General features: G+C 45.4%; 1 protein-coding gene across 2 annotated transcripts in view; it reads left to right on the top strand.

The window, feature by feature from the left end:
• SIDT1 (SID1 transmembrane family member 1) overlaps positions 1-16,428 on the top strand; it is a 39,214-nt gene that overhangs the window by 9,265 nt on the left and 13,521 nt on the right. For both annotated transcript variants that reach the window (XM_085069905.1, XM_085069913.1), the window contains exons 2-11: positions 4,913-5,034; positions 6,034-6,204; positions 6,420-6,465; positions 8,283-8,384; positions 9,136-9,219; positions 9,344-9,437; positions 10,634-10,705; positions 11,080-11,173; positions 12,315-12,358; positions 16,192-16,263. In XM_085069905.1, coding sequence (XP_084926031.1) covers positions 4,913-5,034; positions 6,034-6,204; positions 6,420-6,465; positions 8,283-8,384; positions 9,136-9,219; positions 9,344-9,437; positions 10,634-10,705; positions 11,080-11,173; positions 12,315-12,358; positions 16,192-16,263 — 901 coding nt within the window. The remainder of the gene's footprint in view (positions 1-4,912; positions 5,035-6,033; positions 6,205-6,419; positions 6,466-8,282; positions 8,385-9,135; positions 9,220-9,343; positions 9,438-10,633; positions 10,706-11,079; positions 11,174-12,314; positions 12,359-16,191; positions 16,264-16,428) is intronic.

The raw sequence follows: 16,428 nt of genomic DNA, 5'->3' as shown, positions 1-16,428 counted from the left end.
GTCTTTCCTGGTCTAACACGTTTTTATTCAGTGCTGAGGACTCTCTCTTTATTCAGCTGTCTTAGTGCTCTGTCTGCCTTGAAATACAGAAGAAACTTCAAGGTCAGTCATCTGAGAAACAAAACTATCATGAGTGTGGCTGGTGAATAGCCCCAGTACGTGGGAAGGACTGTGAGGAGCAGAAGTCTCTGAAGCAGTCCTGACCCTGCCTCAGCCCCGCAGTGCAAAAGGCAGCAGTATGGTTATTGCTGACAAATATTTGTGCAGTGCCTGGCTTGTTAAAGGGAGCATTTGGTACACAAATAGTTTCCTAAGGTGGGGATTTGAGCTTGGAGGGTGCAGATGAAATCTAGCACTATATTAGAATACCAATATAGCCAGCCTCCTTCTGTGAGTGTACAAGGAAGGGTAAGGTGCGACTAGTTTCCTGTGGTGCTGGGAACGATCTGCTCCAAAGTGAAGTCCCTCAGCAGTGCTGGCAGTGCAGGAGTGACAGCAGCCTGGTTGATCCTCTTACTGCCCAGGCAAAACTTCCCTCCTCGTCTCACCAACACTAAATGAGTAGGGGTGGATGCAGAGGAGGCTCATAGTCTTTGTGATGATTATAATTTTACATTAAAACTTCACTTTTTTGCTGGAGTCCCTCTTGTCTCTGCGTAAAGCATGGAATCTTATTTCTGTGTTGGAAGGGAGAGCTGTGTGTGATAGGAGCAGTGGTTCTGTAGCAGGGAGGGGTTCTTGCGTTAGAACTGCTTGTTTTTAAAATGAAATAACCTTTGGAAAGGTGTGGAGGGGGAAGTATGTTTGAAGCAAATAAATCACCTTTTTTTTCACCTTCTGCTTTTTTTGCACTCTTCTAAAAATATTTTGCTGAAGGCAAGTGCCAAATGCTGACTTTCACAGGCAAAGATGGGATTAGTAGCATTGACTCAGTAGTGAATTCATTCCATCTATGGCATAAAAATGTATATGTTGTCTATAACAAGGCAAGAGAATCTAGAAGCAAAACATGGATTAAAAGTTTAAGGTAGGTAAAATTGAAGGCCAAAAAAAGCATAAACATTTGTTCATAAATGTTACATTTTTATTCCTGTCCCTTGTGATGCTCCTGCTAGACAGTTCATACTGTCATACTTTCATACTGTTCATACTTTCTCCAAGACTCTAATTAGGGTTCCTTCTAATCTGTAGCACTAAATCAGAGAGAGAGTGGCAACAGACAAGAGAAGCTCTGTTTCCAGTTAAATGACAATCCTTCCTCCACTTTCCCAAGCTTCCCCATAACTGCACCTACCTTTTGCTGAACTTGTACCCAAGCCTATTTGCAAGTTTCCAGCCATTAGTTGGCAACTTCTTGTGTGAGCTTGGCCAACAGTCAAATCCCACCTATTACATTGCTGTCTTTGGGAGGAATAGCTGTTGTATGAGAAAGATGCCCATCAACCAAAGCTGATGGAAGCTGCTGCTGTATCCCTGAGATTCTGTGAGGGGGAGAGCAGAGCACATCCTGGGATTGGGATCTGGCTCCTCCACTGGAAGTGCAGGATCTGCCCACAAGAGGCCCTGTGTTGCTGTGGTGATGGCAGCAGGGTAAATAACTAGATGGACTGGAACCTCAATTGCCATCTGTCCAGCTTCTTAATCACCCTGTTTGTTACCTGGACTTTATAATAAAGATGTTGATGGGGTTAGGGACTGTGATGCTCCTGACTGATCTGGCTGTGTACAAATGTAGAAGGAGCAGAGATATTCACTGCAAGTGAGTTGTTGATGTATTGAGGTGAAATTTAAAGTACATTGGGATCTTCTTAATGAGCTGCTTTGTAATGGTTGCTTCTGGCTTTGTCATGTTCCTCTCTATTTGAGGCACCCTGTTTGAATGTGGCCTGGGAGCAGCTTTGCATGTGTAGAGTGCAGAGAGGGATGAAAATGTAATGGGATCTCCCACCTGTGAGCCCATACTTAGGCCATAGGTGGTCCTGCCTTGATGCAGCTGGATGCTGCCCCAGATGTTATCAGACCAAAAAGAGTTCAAGGCACCTGAATATGGAATTTCAGAGGAATAGGGCAAAGGAGCTATAACCAGCTGTTAGAGGGAGCAAATACATAGTACTGAATGCAGTAAGGATGTAGAGAAGTCATTGTGGTAGTAATACAGCAGATACCAGTTTTCATGTGGGTAAGTGCTTAGATTGAAAAGAATACTGAGTCTTGATATTCTTACTTCTGTCTCTTGTCATTCCTGTTTCCTACTAATATTATAAGATAATGGAATTGGCAGCAAAGCTGAATAAATACTGTAGGTGGTGTATAATCAGTTTAGTTTTGTGGAGAGAGGGAAACTAAATGAGGGGTCTGGCTGTTGGGTTATAGCAGAGGGAAGGGACCTTCTCCCACCTCTCAGGCTTTTCTCTATCAAAGCATTAATTGCCAACGTTCTTGTTTCTCTCCCCTTGCCCTTCTCTAGAATATATGAGAAGCCTTTTTTTTCTTACTGAGGATAGTCAGTCACCATAACAGGTCTCCCACAGAGGTCGTGGAATCTCCATGCATGGTCAGCTAGCTCTAGGTGATCTGCTTGTGTCCAGTTCTGGTCTCCCCAGTATAAGAAAGGTATGGACTTACTGGAGTGAGTGCAGTGCAGAGCCACAAAGCCGATAAAGGCATGGGAGTACCTCTCCTGCAAGGGGAGGCTGAGAGGGCTGGGAATGAATTGTATTCGTTTAATGTACATATATTCATGTATAATTAAGAAAACCTGACTATCTGCAATATGTGCATAACCTGTGTCCTGGGTTATGTCCTGTATTCGGGAAGTCAATGGAGAAGAGAATTTCCCAATCTCTGGCTTGTATTTATGGATAGCTGAGGATGCATAAGCCAGTAGTGCTGTTTGCTGTGAGTTTGGTGTGAGCTCCCCATCACATTGAGCTGATGTGCTGAGCCCTGGAGGGTTCACAGAGCCACGTCCAACCTGAGGCAAGTGAGAATCACTTCACCTGTGGAGGTGGGCTTGCTTGATCTGTTTTATGGCAAAAAGCTGCTGGACAGGTAGCTGAAATGTGTCCTTTCTTCGATGATAGTTGTTTTCCTCATGGGTGGGGAATGTCCTTTCAGGAGACTGGCTTGGCCATTGTGTCTTCATGCTCCTTAGATTTATTTTCTTGTTCAGTTCCAGTCCCTTCATTTGTGTCCTCATTCCTTGTCTCAGCAAACACCAACAAACAACCAGCAGCTTGTTCAGCACAGTCCCTGTGTTTCCAAGTTATACCGACATGTGCTGGCTCGGCTCCCTCAGGGCAGCTACAGAGGCTGAGGAAGCCACTGAGTTACCTTCCAAGGCTGTGTCATGGTGGCCACTGTGGTGACACCCTTCAGGTGTTCCTCATGTGTTTTGCTTTGTGGTGCTGTTTTTCTTAACTCTGTTTTAGCACCTTATGGTGAAATATACTTGGAAACAAAATTGCATATGTAGTTTTTGTGAGTGGAAGGAAAAACTGGAAAGCAGGCCAAAAGGGCTTTGCAAAGGTTTAGAAGACAGAAGGCAATGGGAAAAGATTCTAGTGTCTGCCCTTCTGTTTCAAGGGGGTTTTAATTAAATTATTTATGGTTTTATTTTTTTGTTGAAGACTTTTTATTTTTTAGGAATTGGTGGCTGTTACCTCTGTACTATGGTGATAATGTCAGGAAAACTGATAATGATGTCTTTCAGGAAGGTGTTTTGTTCTAGTAGGCTAAACTCCCATGTGAGCTTTGAATCACTAAACAAGAGTAAATAGGAAATTTTCTTTTAGACTTGCAGTTGCAGATGCAAGTCCTTTCTCTGAAACTGGTGTCCTCAGGGTAAGAATAAGCTGCTGTCTCTGATAGCTTTGCTTCTTCGACCTTGCTGATTCTGTATGTTCTTTTGAGAGGGTGGCACCCTCTTCTAACTTTACTCTTTTTGCAGAATATAAAGTTAAAATATCTATGCAAAGTCTTTTACTGATCTGGTGAGAGTCCATTATAATCTTTCAAGATGTGGTGGGTTCAAAATGTATATATATTATCTACTTAATATACTTTCATTATTTCAAGGCCTCTAATTGAGATGTACTGTTTCTTATGATGAGTTATGCATTCTCATATTTTGTTTTCTTGATCAGTGTCTGCGGTTCTGCTGAAGCGATGCTCTTTCTAAATGGAAAGGGTGACATTTCCATGTGGTACAGACAAACTGCTTGCCTCTCAAATAGTGAACTGAGGATGTTCTATGCCACAGCTGTCCTACCTCTGCAATTGTGTGGTGGCCAGAAATTGTAATGAGAAATTTCAGTTGCTGCCTTTCTCACAAGCAACCTTTCTTGTCCACTTGAGGGCAGTCAGCAGTGTATTCCTGTTTTGTTACGTGGGATTATGGTTATCCTGGAATTGTTTACATGAGAGCCAGCTGCTAACCTGCTTTTTCATCCTTGGCTATTGATGTCATCTTTGTGACTTTCCCAGTAATGTTGATTGAGTTAGGTACATAAGAGTCCCAGCAAGAAAATTCTTAGTTGTAGCTTTGGGTCTTTGGCTTGTGTGTCTGAGTGTGTTTGGTTGGTTTTTGTAAGACAAGTTATTCAGGTTGCTCCCAGCAGAAGCTACTGAACTCTCTTCCTCTTAGGTATTCTGCATTTGTCCACTGTATCCTGTCTGACAGTCACCTCTGACCTGGGCATAGGGCTGTAATTCTGGACTACAGCGTCAGCAGAGGCATTTCTGTAAATGATCTCTGGATCCAAATAATCAGTCTAAGTGACAAACACTGATCTCTGTGTACACATGGTCAGCACCTAGGTCAGGAAGGGGGAGAGGTTTCTCCCACCTAGATTTGGAGCTGGCTTGCTCTCTACCTTCAGCTCATACTTCCCTGTACTCTGTGTTCCCACAGGTAGATGCAGTGCGGGTATATGTGAACAGCAGCTCCGAGAACCTCCGATACCCCGTCCTGTTCGTAGTCCGCCAGCAGAAGGGAGTGCTGTCATGGCAGGTCCCACTCATTTTTCGAGGCCTGTAAGTACTGGAGTCCCTTCTTTGGAACACACTTGTCTACCAGCTGTACTCATCAGCAGCCTCCCTTGAGTGCTGCGTCTTGTAACCTGTGTAGACTTGGTTGCAGGGTGTGCTTGCTCACTGCCAGCTGGGTGTAGGAAGACCAGGATTTGATAGGTAACCTCTTACTTGGCAGCCTGCTCTTGGCTCTTAGCCTCTCGAGTATGAGCACAGAGTACCAGGAAGCTTTTCTGCAGGGGATGTTCCTGTGTCACCACTCAGTGGATCTACCACACGTCATTGTTGTCATTCCACACTTGTCTTCCATGTGTGCAGGAAGTTCCTGGGCTCTAGTTTGGAGCAGGGTTTAAACAGGCTCTTGAAAGAGCACTCTAACTTCTGTGTTACAGTGCATTTGAGGAAAAAGAGCTTCTGTTTCTCACCTCAGGAATACCTAAGTTAAGTTTATTCTAGAGGGTGGCTGTTTAGGGGCTGTTTCTGTGTGAAAGCAATGCTGCTTTCTATCTTTGTCAATCCCAGTGCTCGTTTGGCTTCAAATACAGGGAATTTGCAGGCACCTTAGGCCATGTAAGATGAGAAACTTCATCCTGTGACTGAATTCCTGGTGCCAGCAGCAGATACCTTGCAGTGTTTTGCCTGGTGCAGGCAATGGGTACAGTGGTGGCTGTCACTGCTTTCTGTCCTTCCACTAAATGGCAGATGTTAGAGATCCACAGCTGTCACTTGCATCCCCGAGGGAAGTGAAATGTTGGGGGTGACCAGACCCTTGTGCAGACTGCAAGAGGCAACAGAGGTGGAGTTTGAATGCTGAATAAAAAGCTGAATGCTCCTAGCCTTTGAAATGAGAATTTCAGTTATGCAAGCAGGGGAAAAATTATACCATTCTTAGTACAGCTGAATAATTTTTTTAACTGCTGTCTCTCTTGTGCTCTCTCTCCCTCTCTCTCCCTTTCTTTCCCATCCAACTTTTTCTTTCCCTCCTTCTCCTGGCTGTTGTAGCTATCAGAGGACTTACAATTACCAAGAAGTGAGTCGGACCCTCTGTCCCTCTGAGCCAACACCTGAAACAAGACCCTCTGACCAGATAATATTTGTGGATGTTGCTTCCATGGCACCATTCAATATTGCGTATGAGCTGCTAGTCACCAGGCTGGAGAACTTCCAACTTAAGTAAGCTGGGATGTGAGAATACAAGTGCATTTTCTTCATTTATGACTTGAACATCACTTAAGGGATTTGGTCCATCTGCATGCTATCCCCTTATTTTTCCTTCCCAGGGAAAAAAAAAAAAAGAAAATATTTTCTTTTTTTAAATCCGAGGGTACTTTGTGTGTGTTCCAGCTCTGAAAGTTTTAGACTTCAACATTCTGGCATTTATTTTCTAGGACCAACAAAGCCTTTAACTTCACTGCCAGCCCTTCCCAGCCACAGGTAAGGAGGAATCCTGTGTAGACTGCTTTGTATGTCTTGCCACATCCAAGTGATTGATGAGATCTTTTGTTAGAAATAGCAAGTCTTCTATGACTAGGTAGTTTCCCTCTTAGGATGCAGGGAAACTTCCTTACTGTTGAATTTTCTGTGGATATGGTGAAGAGGTAAGAGTGCTTCATTTACTCTGAGGGCACATTTGGGTCCTCCTAAAACCCATGAGCAGGCAGAAGTGTACAGAAGTCCAGAGGCCATTGCTGCACTTCTGTGGGGTGATGCACACCAGTGTCTTGTTCCTGCCAGTTCCGGCTCACTTGCCTGAGCATGACTTGTCAAGATGCAGTCTTTACTGGAAAAAAAAGAAGTACAGAAGTAAAGAAGCTGTAAAGGTGCAGCAGAACTGAGACTGCTATTCCTTGCTCAGGGCAGCAGGTCAGGCTGCAAGGTGATAAATGAAATGCCTGACATGTCCGTTTGTTAGTTCAGAAGGAAACACATGAGCAGCACCTCCAGCTGAACAGCTTTGCTTAGAGCCCTGCAGATACAAATCCTCTCTTGAACAAAAATGCTGTTGGAGGTAACTATAAAGACACAGGAACTTGTAGAGCTGGGAAGGTGTCTAATTTACCCAGGCTGCCTGGGACTCTGTTTTCATTGTTGCTTTCACTGTTAGTAACGCCATTTAATTTTAGGTTTCCTATTACCAGCCATCCCAGCTAATCTTTTTTGCTGTCAAGTGTCTTAATCTGGTTTGCAGATACCTGCAGTATTTTATATTATAGAGGCATAGGGAATGATGGTGACTCTTTATAAACACTCATTACTTAGGATTTTGTAATTTGTATGTAGAGTGTATAGGATATGAAATGTATGGAGATGTACGGAGTAGAAGACTGCTTCTTAATTGATACAAGGGTGAGATTTTTGTAAATCAAAGTATTAAGCACTCTGCAGGGGGAAGAATAAAAAAGGATGATTCAAAATATAGATGGATGTTGGAAAAAGACATAACAATTGAAGGAGATGTTGTCTGGAACCCAATTTGTGCCTGAGGGCAAAAGCAGAAATTGGATATGCTTGTCTAGGTCAGAAGTGTTGGCTTGATGTGTTTATAACACTTGCAGTCTGTGCAGCAGAGAACTGCTGTCCTCAATGCCCTTGCGTTAATTCTGTACTCTGGTGCAAGTGTGGCTTAAAGAACATTATAGAAGAGTCCTCATGAGCTAAAAGGTGGTCCTCATGCACCTAAAACTTTACAAGGGGAAAAGGTGTCCCTGGGAAACCAAGGAGCTCAGTCTGCCAGTGTACCTTTCTTGGTACAGGTAAAATGTGCTGTGCTAAGGAGAGCTTGGTGAATTTGCGGTTTGTAGGACTTGTGGTTGGAGCCAGTGCTCCTTCAGCTCCTTCAGCAGGGAAGGGACCCTGCTTGGAGAGGGATGATGAGAATAAATGCTTTAGTAGAAATGGGCAATTTGGAAAAGGCTAGGGTGATTTTCTGCTTGTCCCTGCCCTTCCACTTGGGGGCCCTAATTCCTGGGAATGGCGTGGGGGAAGGCAAATAGGAAGTAGCTGCCCCTTGCCCAGCATAAAGGTTTGTGTGCCAGAAAGGGAGCTCTACAGTTGGAAAAGGCTTAGGTGATTGTTTTGGAGCACCTTTGTAGTGTAAGGTCCTGGTATTTGAAATTTGATTTTTTTGTGAAAGCTATCCATATCCAACCCCAAAGCCCATCTAGGGCTGTTCAGGTAGCTTAGGAGGGTGCTGAAGATACTGCTAGGGATGATTTCTGGATCATAACTCTTGTACTCTGCTTTCTCTGCAGTATTTTCTGTACAAATTTCCTCAGGATGTTGACTCAGTCATTATTAACGTGGTGTCTGATGCAGCCTACCCGTGCTCAGTTGTCTCTGTCCAGGATATTGTGGTAAGTCTGAGCAGAGAAGGGTAAGGAGCTGCCTGCTGGAGCTGTGTCCAGCTGTGAGAGGTCTGTGCCCTGCAGAGGGAAAAGCCCAAGTCAGGGCTTTGCCGTGGTGGTGGTGAAGGGAGCCCCTGAAAGAGGAATGAAAATTCTGTGGGAAGGAGGTTAACACAGAGAATCTAAGTTCCAGCCACTCACAGAGAGATTTTTATTGCAAATTTGTGAACAAGCTATTCCTTTCTAGCCTGTCCATAGGGAACACACTCCACATAGGGGATATGTTATGTCTCCCTTCTGAGGTTCCCTGCTGCCCTGTGATGTGGGTGTGTCTCTCCATGAAGTGGCATTGGATGGGATGCTGGTGGCTGAGGGAGGGAACAGTGCTGTTCCCTTGACTCTCCCGTGGCTCAAGGCAGCCTGGGGAAGTTCTGATTTTCAGACATAATGTCTTTCTTCCTTTCCAATTTGATTTCCTTTCTGTGTATTTCATCCCCTTTCCTGGGGTGTTGCCTGCCATGGAGGTTGGCTGTTGTTTGCAGCTGGGAAATAACCCCATGTTTATTCTCTTTTCCCACCTCCCTGAATAATGCAGGGACTTGCATTGTGGGGAGCAGGCAGAAATGCAAGATGTTTTGTTCCCTTTAATACCCCAACTGGGGCTTTTTCTTGCTGTTCTGCACTGTGTTTTCCAGCTGGCTTCCTTTGAAAATAGTTTGGATGTTGTCCCTGGTTTAACCCTTTGCTGTGTGTGTTTTAGTGCCCAGTGTATGACCTGGACCATAACGTGGAGTTCAATGGTGTTTACCAGTCTATGACAAAGCAGGCAGCCATAACAGTGCAGGTGAGATGCTGATTTGTGTCCTAGTGTTTTCTTGTGCCTGTGTAGCAATTAAAACCTGATCTCTGGCCTGTTGGAAGGAGAGTCTTTGTGTCTCATGGATTCTGTCTTCCATCTTTCTGTGCAGAGAAAGGATTTCCCAGGTGAGCAGTTCTTCGTTGTGTTTGTCATCAAGCCGGAGGATTATGCCTGTGGGGGTTCTGTGCCTTCATCAATTCATGGTAAGTTTTTCTGGGAGGTGGATTTGATTGCTGCATCTGAGTGATGGAGCAGTGGGTGTCCTTTGGGACCTTCTGTGGGATGCCATGGGGTGACTATGTAGGTCTGTCTTATCCAGGTAGCTGTGAGGAAGAGTGAAGTATAAATCTGATATTGTTGGGCAGGTTAAAAATCTTGATAAATGCAGGAGATGGCTGACTAGTACAGTGCCTGACATTCTGGGGCTATGTGCTTTTCAGAGGCATTACTGATGCCTTGGGAGACACTGGAGACATCCAGGCAATGCTGCTTACAGCTTTTTGTTTGGTTCTCACCCCTGCTCCCTGCTGCTGTATTATCCTCCTGGCTCCCTGGAGGCTCAGTTCCTGCAGAGAGCATCTTCTCCCACTGCTATCTTGGCATCTGTGACAGCCCTGAATTTGGGGGAACAGGAAAAATTGGTAATTTTGGGAGAAGCATTTTACAAAATACTTGTTGTGGTGTCTTTTCCAGCCAGAAAACACCACATCCACTTTCTGGGCAGTGGAAAAAGCAGAGTCTCCACCAGTCATGGTGGCTGTATCTGGACATTCCTGTTCTCAAAGCATCGAGATTTCCTCCCTGTAGGAGAAGCAAGACTGCAACCAACAGATATATTGGGCTACTTCAACAGCTTTTTACTGCTCCCCTGCCACCTTTCTGACCCAATTTTCCCACAAAAAGAAAGAACTGTCCCCTTCAGGGTGTCATTCTCTTATCCTGATGCTGTCAGCAGAGCAGTACTGGCCAGGTGTGCTAAGCCCTGCAGAAACAGAGGAAGTTTCTAGAGTGGCATCCTGCACAGAAATGTTTTACTTACAGAGATTTGGCCAAAGGCAAAAATGGACTGCCACTACCTGAGAGAATCTCTCCCCTTGGGGATTAGATGAATAGGAGATGAGCTGCCTTTGGGATTCAGACATCCAGGCTTAAGCAATATACGGAAGGCTCAAGCAGGGATTTCTAGTCTGAAAACAGGTTGTGACTAGGGAGGAGAGGGGAGACATTTGGGAAAGGCTGTATATTGACAGATCAGAGAATGGTTTAAAGCAAAACCACACACAGATTTTAGTGAAAAGCCAGCCGTTGTTGTTTTTGCAAGTTCAGAGAACCAAGATCAGGGTCAGATATCATTAATGTTGATTGTTTTTATATTTGCTGTATGCTTTGCATCTCACAGGGAATGTCAACCGTACCTGGAACCTGCAGCGGACAAAGAACCTTCAAGTGACAATTGTGCCTTCTATTAAAAGTCAGTGTCTTGGGCAGAGCAATGCAACTTTACAGGGGAACGTGGCACTTCTGAATAGAGGGGTTTGACTGGGCCAGCAGCCTCTGAAGGAATGTTGCAGAAAGCACCAGCAAAGGAGACGAAACTACCTGGAGCCCTGGTCCCTTCCAGGAGGGGCTGTGTGGCATACCAGCTAGCACTGGGGGTAAAGAAATGGGGGAAGATCCTGCAACAGGCTCTGTCAATTCCTTCTGAAGAAAGCAAATGGGCTTGGAAGGGCTGTTGGGGGCTGGGCATTGTTACCAGGTGGTATGGGGAAGAGCAGGACAGGAGTACTGGGCCTGAGAAGTGCTGTTCCTGCTCTGTGAGCTGACTGATCCCTTCTCTTTCCTCAGAGTCTGTTTATGTCCAGGCCATGTTCTTCAGCTTCCTGGGTTTCCTCTCCTTTTACCTGGGCTCAGTGGTTGTTGCTTTTGTGCACTACATTAGGTGAGTTGAAGGGTTATACAAGAACAGCCTTTCTGTTTCTTATCATCCTCAGGGCCACCACACCCTGCAGAAGATTTGGGGTGAGTGGGGTGGCAAGCATCTAAACAGAGCAGCTGAGGAAGTCCATGACTCCTCAGTGGGCTCCAACTGACTATCAGCCAGAAAGTACTTCATCCTCTCCTGTGGGGACCATGGGAAGTTTGAAAACCTAAGGGTCTGCCCTCTACATTTTGTAGTGCCCCACCCCTGTGTTTCTTTACATGAGGACACTGGGCAGCAGGTGGGAATTGTGGAGGGCTCAGTCTGGGTTATGGAGTGCCAGAGCATTGAGGAACCAAGGTACTTTCTTGCTGGACTGAGTACTGCAATAAGTGGCTGTGACACAAATAGGGCCTTGGGGTCCCAAGACTATTGGTTTCCTTCCTTACTTGCCTCCCCTGTCCCAGACTTTGGTGTCTGGGCTTGTGTTGAGAAGAATGTGTGCATGGACATGGCTTGACTGCAAGACACATCACTGAAACAGCATTTCACTGGAACAATACAATGAAATGACTAAGTGTGTGCTCTTATTTGCTTTGATTTTTCTGTGTTGTGGGAATATGTTGGTAATTTTTTTTTTGTTTTTTGGTTTGGGTTTTTTTTTTACCATCTCCAGCTGGATATCTGCATTGATGGAGGTGATACAGGCTTCTTAAGCATCATGCTGATGAGTGCCTCTAGCTCCTGCTGCCCCTTCACTAGGTTCAGACATACTTGGTCCCCTGAGCAGGGAAGCTGGGTCTAGAAAAGTGGTATGAGGGTCTCTCCCAACATGCTGAGCAGTGTAGGATGGGATAAGTCATGAAAATGGTTGTCCTACATGTGGTGGATAGTTGAGGGTGTAAAAAAAGCCCTCTGTTGCTTTGGGAGTTAGAGAGGTGGACAGCAAGCAGTTATGGCTGAATTGTGTCTAGTCCAAACAGTATTTATCTTTTTTTGTTGTTGGGTGTGTTTGTTTCTTTTGTGCTTATTTTTCTTGGTTTTATTTGTTTGTTTAGAGCTTGCGCCATGTTTACCTATTGATGTCCTAGATAATCCTGCCATGGCTGGCAGGTGGTGAGATTTGTTGGCTGTCTCATGAGTGCTGTCTGTTGCTTTTCAGGGTTCAGAGGAAGGCTTCGGCTGGGAGATTGAGTCCTGAGCATGGTAAGGTCTCTTCTCTGCTTTGTGACAGCTTTGAGTGAACAGCACAGGCCCCAGGCCAGGCAAAGGACAGGCTGTCAGTCGAGTACCTTCTGTCCTGGAGCTACCTTCCCTGGTAGCTCACATAGAGTCTCTGGTGCTGAGGAAAGGTGTTAGAGCTTCCTCTCTGCCCTCACAAGAGAGAGCCTTTGAAGCCAGCTGCTCTAAACCTGGTCCTGACCCCTACCCTGAGGAGCTGCCTTTTAAAGGGGTGGAGGAAGGCCAAGGCTTGCCTGGACCTGGCTACCAGGCTAATGTTCCTGAGGCTAGGTCTGTTGATTTTTAAACAAGGCACTTTTGAGTATGTCAGCTCTTATGCTTGAAGAATTCCTCTGCCAGGTTTAAACATGGGGCCTTTTAATGTCTTAATTGAACTTTAAAGTTAATTTGTTTTTAACTGAAAGTTGCAGACAGCCAGGTGAATGAATGACTTACAGAGTTAGGTACTGGTGTTTATTATATTTGTGTTGGCATTGGATTCAGTTTACTTTGTGCTACACCCACATTTCCACAAACTGCAGCCTCACAAAAACAGATCTGCATCTAAGAAGCTACCAGTGAAAGATGGAAGCTTTTGTCATATGGACAGAGGGTACTGGGAGTTCTTGCTTTCTGCTGAAGTGTAGGAGTCTTTTCATTTTGATTAAATATTTAGTGCCTGCAAAGTAGATCAAAGTGTTGGTGATGAGGTCATTTGTACCTCTCTCCTGGAAGAAGGGAGGACATTGTTTTGGCAGCATTGAAAGGTTCTTGATGTTATTCCTTTTTTGATGCTGAGCTTTTTCAGTTTCTCCAGTCTGCTACATACCATCAGATAGGCATGGTAGTATAACTGAGGTGTGTTTCAAGGATCAGCAGTGGAACTTCACTCTGACTAGCATTAATTGGCTTAATATTTGTGCTGAGGACCTGGGGGCATTTGAATTCTTAGACCTGCATTGTCAGCCACTAAGTTCCACGTGTATCCCTGTATGTGGAATATATGTGAAAGGCTTTTTTCACAACATGAACACGGAACTATAAAAATGTCTGTAAATATGTTCTAATTTTATATCATTTGGGATGGATCCTGCTGTGAAACAGGAGCAGGTCTTAAGGCACTGGAGAAGTGGGAAAGGCCTGTGTGTTGGGGAGTTTGGGTAAGCTGAAGGGACCTGTCCAAGGCTGTGGAAGAGCTCCAGGCTGCTGACAAGGAATCACTGTCTAAGACAAGGAGGCACAGTCTCAGCCAGGTGAGACCAGAAGTCCCTGGGAGTGCTGTTGGTGCTGCAGCTGAGGTTTAATGTGCTGAAGGCAGTTTAGAAGCTGCTTTCTAAGCTGACCTGGTGAGAGGTGGAAGTTAAATTCTGGTGTTTGGAATGTTCCCAAGCATGGTGTAGGTGCTGTACTTGGTATGGACCTGGAGAGTAGAGAACTGGGTTGCTGTGCAGGGAGGACAGCAGAACAGCATCCCTGTGAAGGGAGAGAGGAGCACAGTTCCTTCAGTTTACAGCTTTCCTCCCAGAGGCACCTGCTGCTTCTGTGTCCTGTCCTCTCCCTTGTAATCCATTGCCACTTTCACATACCTGGCACTGCATGTTGCAGCCACGTCCTTTTGTCTGGGGAGGAATCATATCCTACCCACATGCTGTTTCTTCATCTATTGTCTCTTCAGGGTGTGTCTGACTGATGCTTATAAAATGGTAATTAGCATCTTCCCTGTCTTCCAGATCACCAGACACACTGGCTTTCTCTGGGGTTTGGTTTTTTGTTTTTCTCCTCACCCATTGGAATTTCCTTCCCTCCCAAGCATGCCTGGATCTTGCCTTCTTCATTACTCCCCATTCCTTTTCCCAACCAAGAAACTGGATGGAATTGCCCAGCGATCTGTCTTTGCCATTTGTCTTTAAATACCCTGCCAAACCCATGCTTCTTTCCTACTGTTATCCGTCTTATGTCTAGCTTGTGTGGTTCAGGGGTTTTTTTAATCCCGTGGCACACCTTCCCTTCCACATCCTCACTATCTAGTGGAGGCAGTAGCTGGAGGAACCACGCCTGGTGTGGTACATTTACTTTGCTGACTCACTCTCACAGTGGGAAGTGGAACTGAAATTAGTGGGTGAGCTGAGTCCAAAGTGGCTGTTAGAGACAGGGCAGAGTGCCTTTTCTCCTTGGCTTCCCTGCTTTGTCCAGATTTAAATCTTCCTTTGGTTACTTGGGAGAGAAGATGGACAGGTCACTTGGGAGAATAAAGTCTGGTCTAAAAATAGGAGGGAGTGTTCCTGTGGGACAAGACTGACAGGCCTAGGAGTTGTGCATGTGCCTTGGTGCTGTGAACATAGAGAAATGCTTTTGCCCTCTTCCCAATGATCTGGATTTCCAAATGACTTTTAAAGCAACAGGCAGAGCTTCCATGAGAGGAGGAGGTTGGATTGGAGGTGATGCGTAGAAGCTGCATCTTGCTCCTGCAGCATCCTACAGCAACATTCTGCCAATCTGAGCTTAGGGCTCAAGTGCTGTCACCTGGGGCTGCAGTGTGCCAGAGCGAAGGCTTTGATGCTCAGTCCATGCCATGTTCACTTCTGATGCTCCTCTGAGTTGTTTGTTTTGTGTGTTAAAGTGATGGGGCAGGAACGTAAAGGAGCCGAAACTGAGACCAAGTTGTAGCCCCCAGCCCAACAAGCACAGCAGACATGCTGAAGAAAAGCAGTCATTGGGGCTTGAAACATCAAATATCATTGCTGTATGGGTGCTTCCCTGACTTGGGCTCAGTCAGGGACAAGTTTTAGATCTCTTTATGGGTGTGACTAATGCAAATGGTATAAAAACCCACACAAGGTGTTACAGAAGTGCCCAGAATTTCCATCTGGAAAGAAGAATTTGCCTGTGCTTGTTACTTTGAGACCAGTCATGTACTGGGAAGCCAGGCCATTGCCAGGCTGCAGTAAGGCTACTTGGCTTTAAATACCATGCCACATTCAGTCATTGCTTTGCTGCTGAGTGACCACATGATATTGTTGGAATGGTGAAGCTTTAAAGCAACTTAACCTGTCTCACTGTTTGCCACCACTGGAAAACATGGTCCTGCTCCTGCCGCCCTTGCTTCCTTCCCTTTTGTGGAGATGAGTGTCTGACCTCTCAGTGAGGGCATTCAGCTGGCTGTTCTGCCCTGTTGTCTGCTGGGAGTTCAGCTGCTGAGCTCCACCACAGGAAGCAAAAAGAGGGAATGTGAAGGCAGGAGAGCACTCTTCCTTGCTTCATATATGTTGGCAGGAGGCGGGATGTTCCTAGCCCTCAAAGGCTTGCCCTTTTTATCATCAGCACAAGATCATTTTTTTTTCTTTCTCCTTGATTGGTTAAAATTATTTGGCAAGCAGCTGTCTTGCCAAAGTCTGTGACTCTTCCAGGATAGCTGAAGGTAGCAATATTTGAAGAGATTTGAAGAGTTGCGTGAGATGGGGAAGGAGAAAAATTAGAAATTTGGAAGGCTTTTAAGAACATCATGAGACTTGCTCTAAAGTTTACCAAGTCTTGCAGCCCCACAGTTTGATCCCTGCAGGGTGCTGGAGGGAGGCTCGTGCTGCCAGTCTCACTGGCAGCCTGTATGGGGAGACTGAAGGGAATGGGTTTACTTCACACTGCAAAACAAGGCTTTCCCTTTTGCACAGTATGCTCTAGAGGGAGACTGCCATCTGTTTAGAGAAACATTGCTTTTCCCAAGCCCCTCCAGCTCTTCAAGCTGTTTGTCTTCACCTCAGAGATGTTTTCAAGCACTGATGTGAAAGTAACTGTCCCCCTTGGGTTTGTTTCCATTGCAGGATCTGGGATTATGACTTCTTCACACCCCATCTCAGCCAGCACTCCTGAGGGAAGCAGCTATGGTGCTATTGGTACAGTATATTCCAGAACTGGGGCTCAGGGAGGCTTCTGCCTGGGATAGGGGAAGGCACTTTTAGGGTGATTTAATGCCAGAGGAGAATAAAGCTGTAAGCTACTTTAGGAGCATCTTGCAACTATTTAAAACAAAAAAACAACTAAATTGAAGCTTGTGAGAT

Source organism: Lichenostomus cassidix, chromosome 1, assembly GCF_008360975.1.
Source record: "Lichenostomus cassidix isolate B80296 chromosome 1, HeHo_3.0, whole genome shotgun sequence".
Classification (NCBI taxonomy): Eukaryota; Metazoa; Chordata; class Aves; order Passeriformes; family Meliphagidae; genus Lichenostomus; species Lichenostomus cassidix.
The sequence above is the reverse complement of the archived record's forward strand: the minus strand, read 5'-3'. Positions and strand labels throughout refer to the sequence as shown.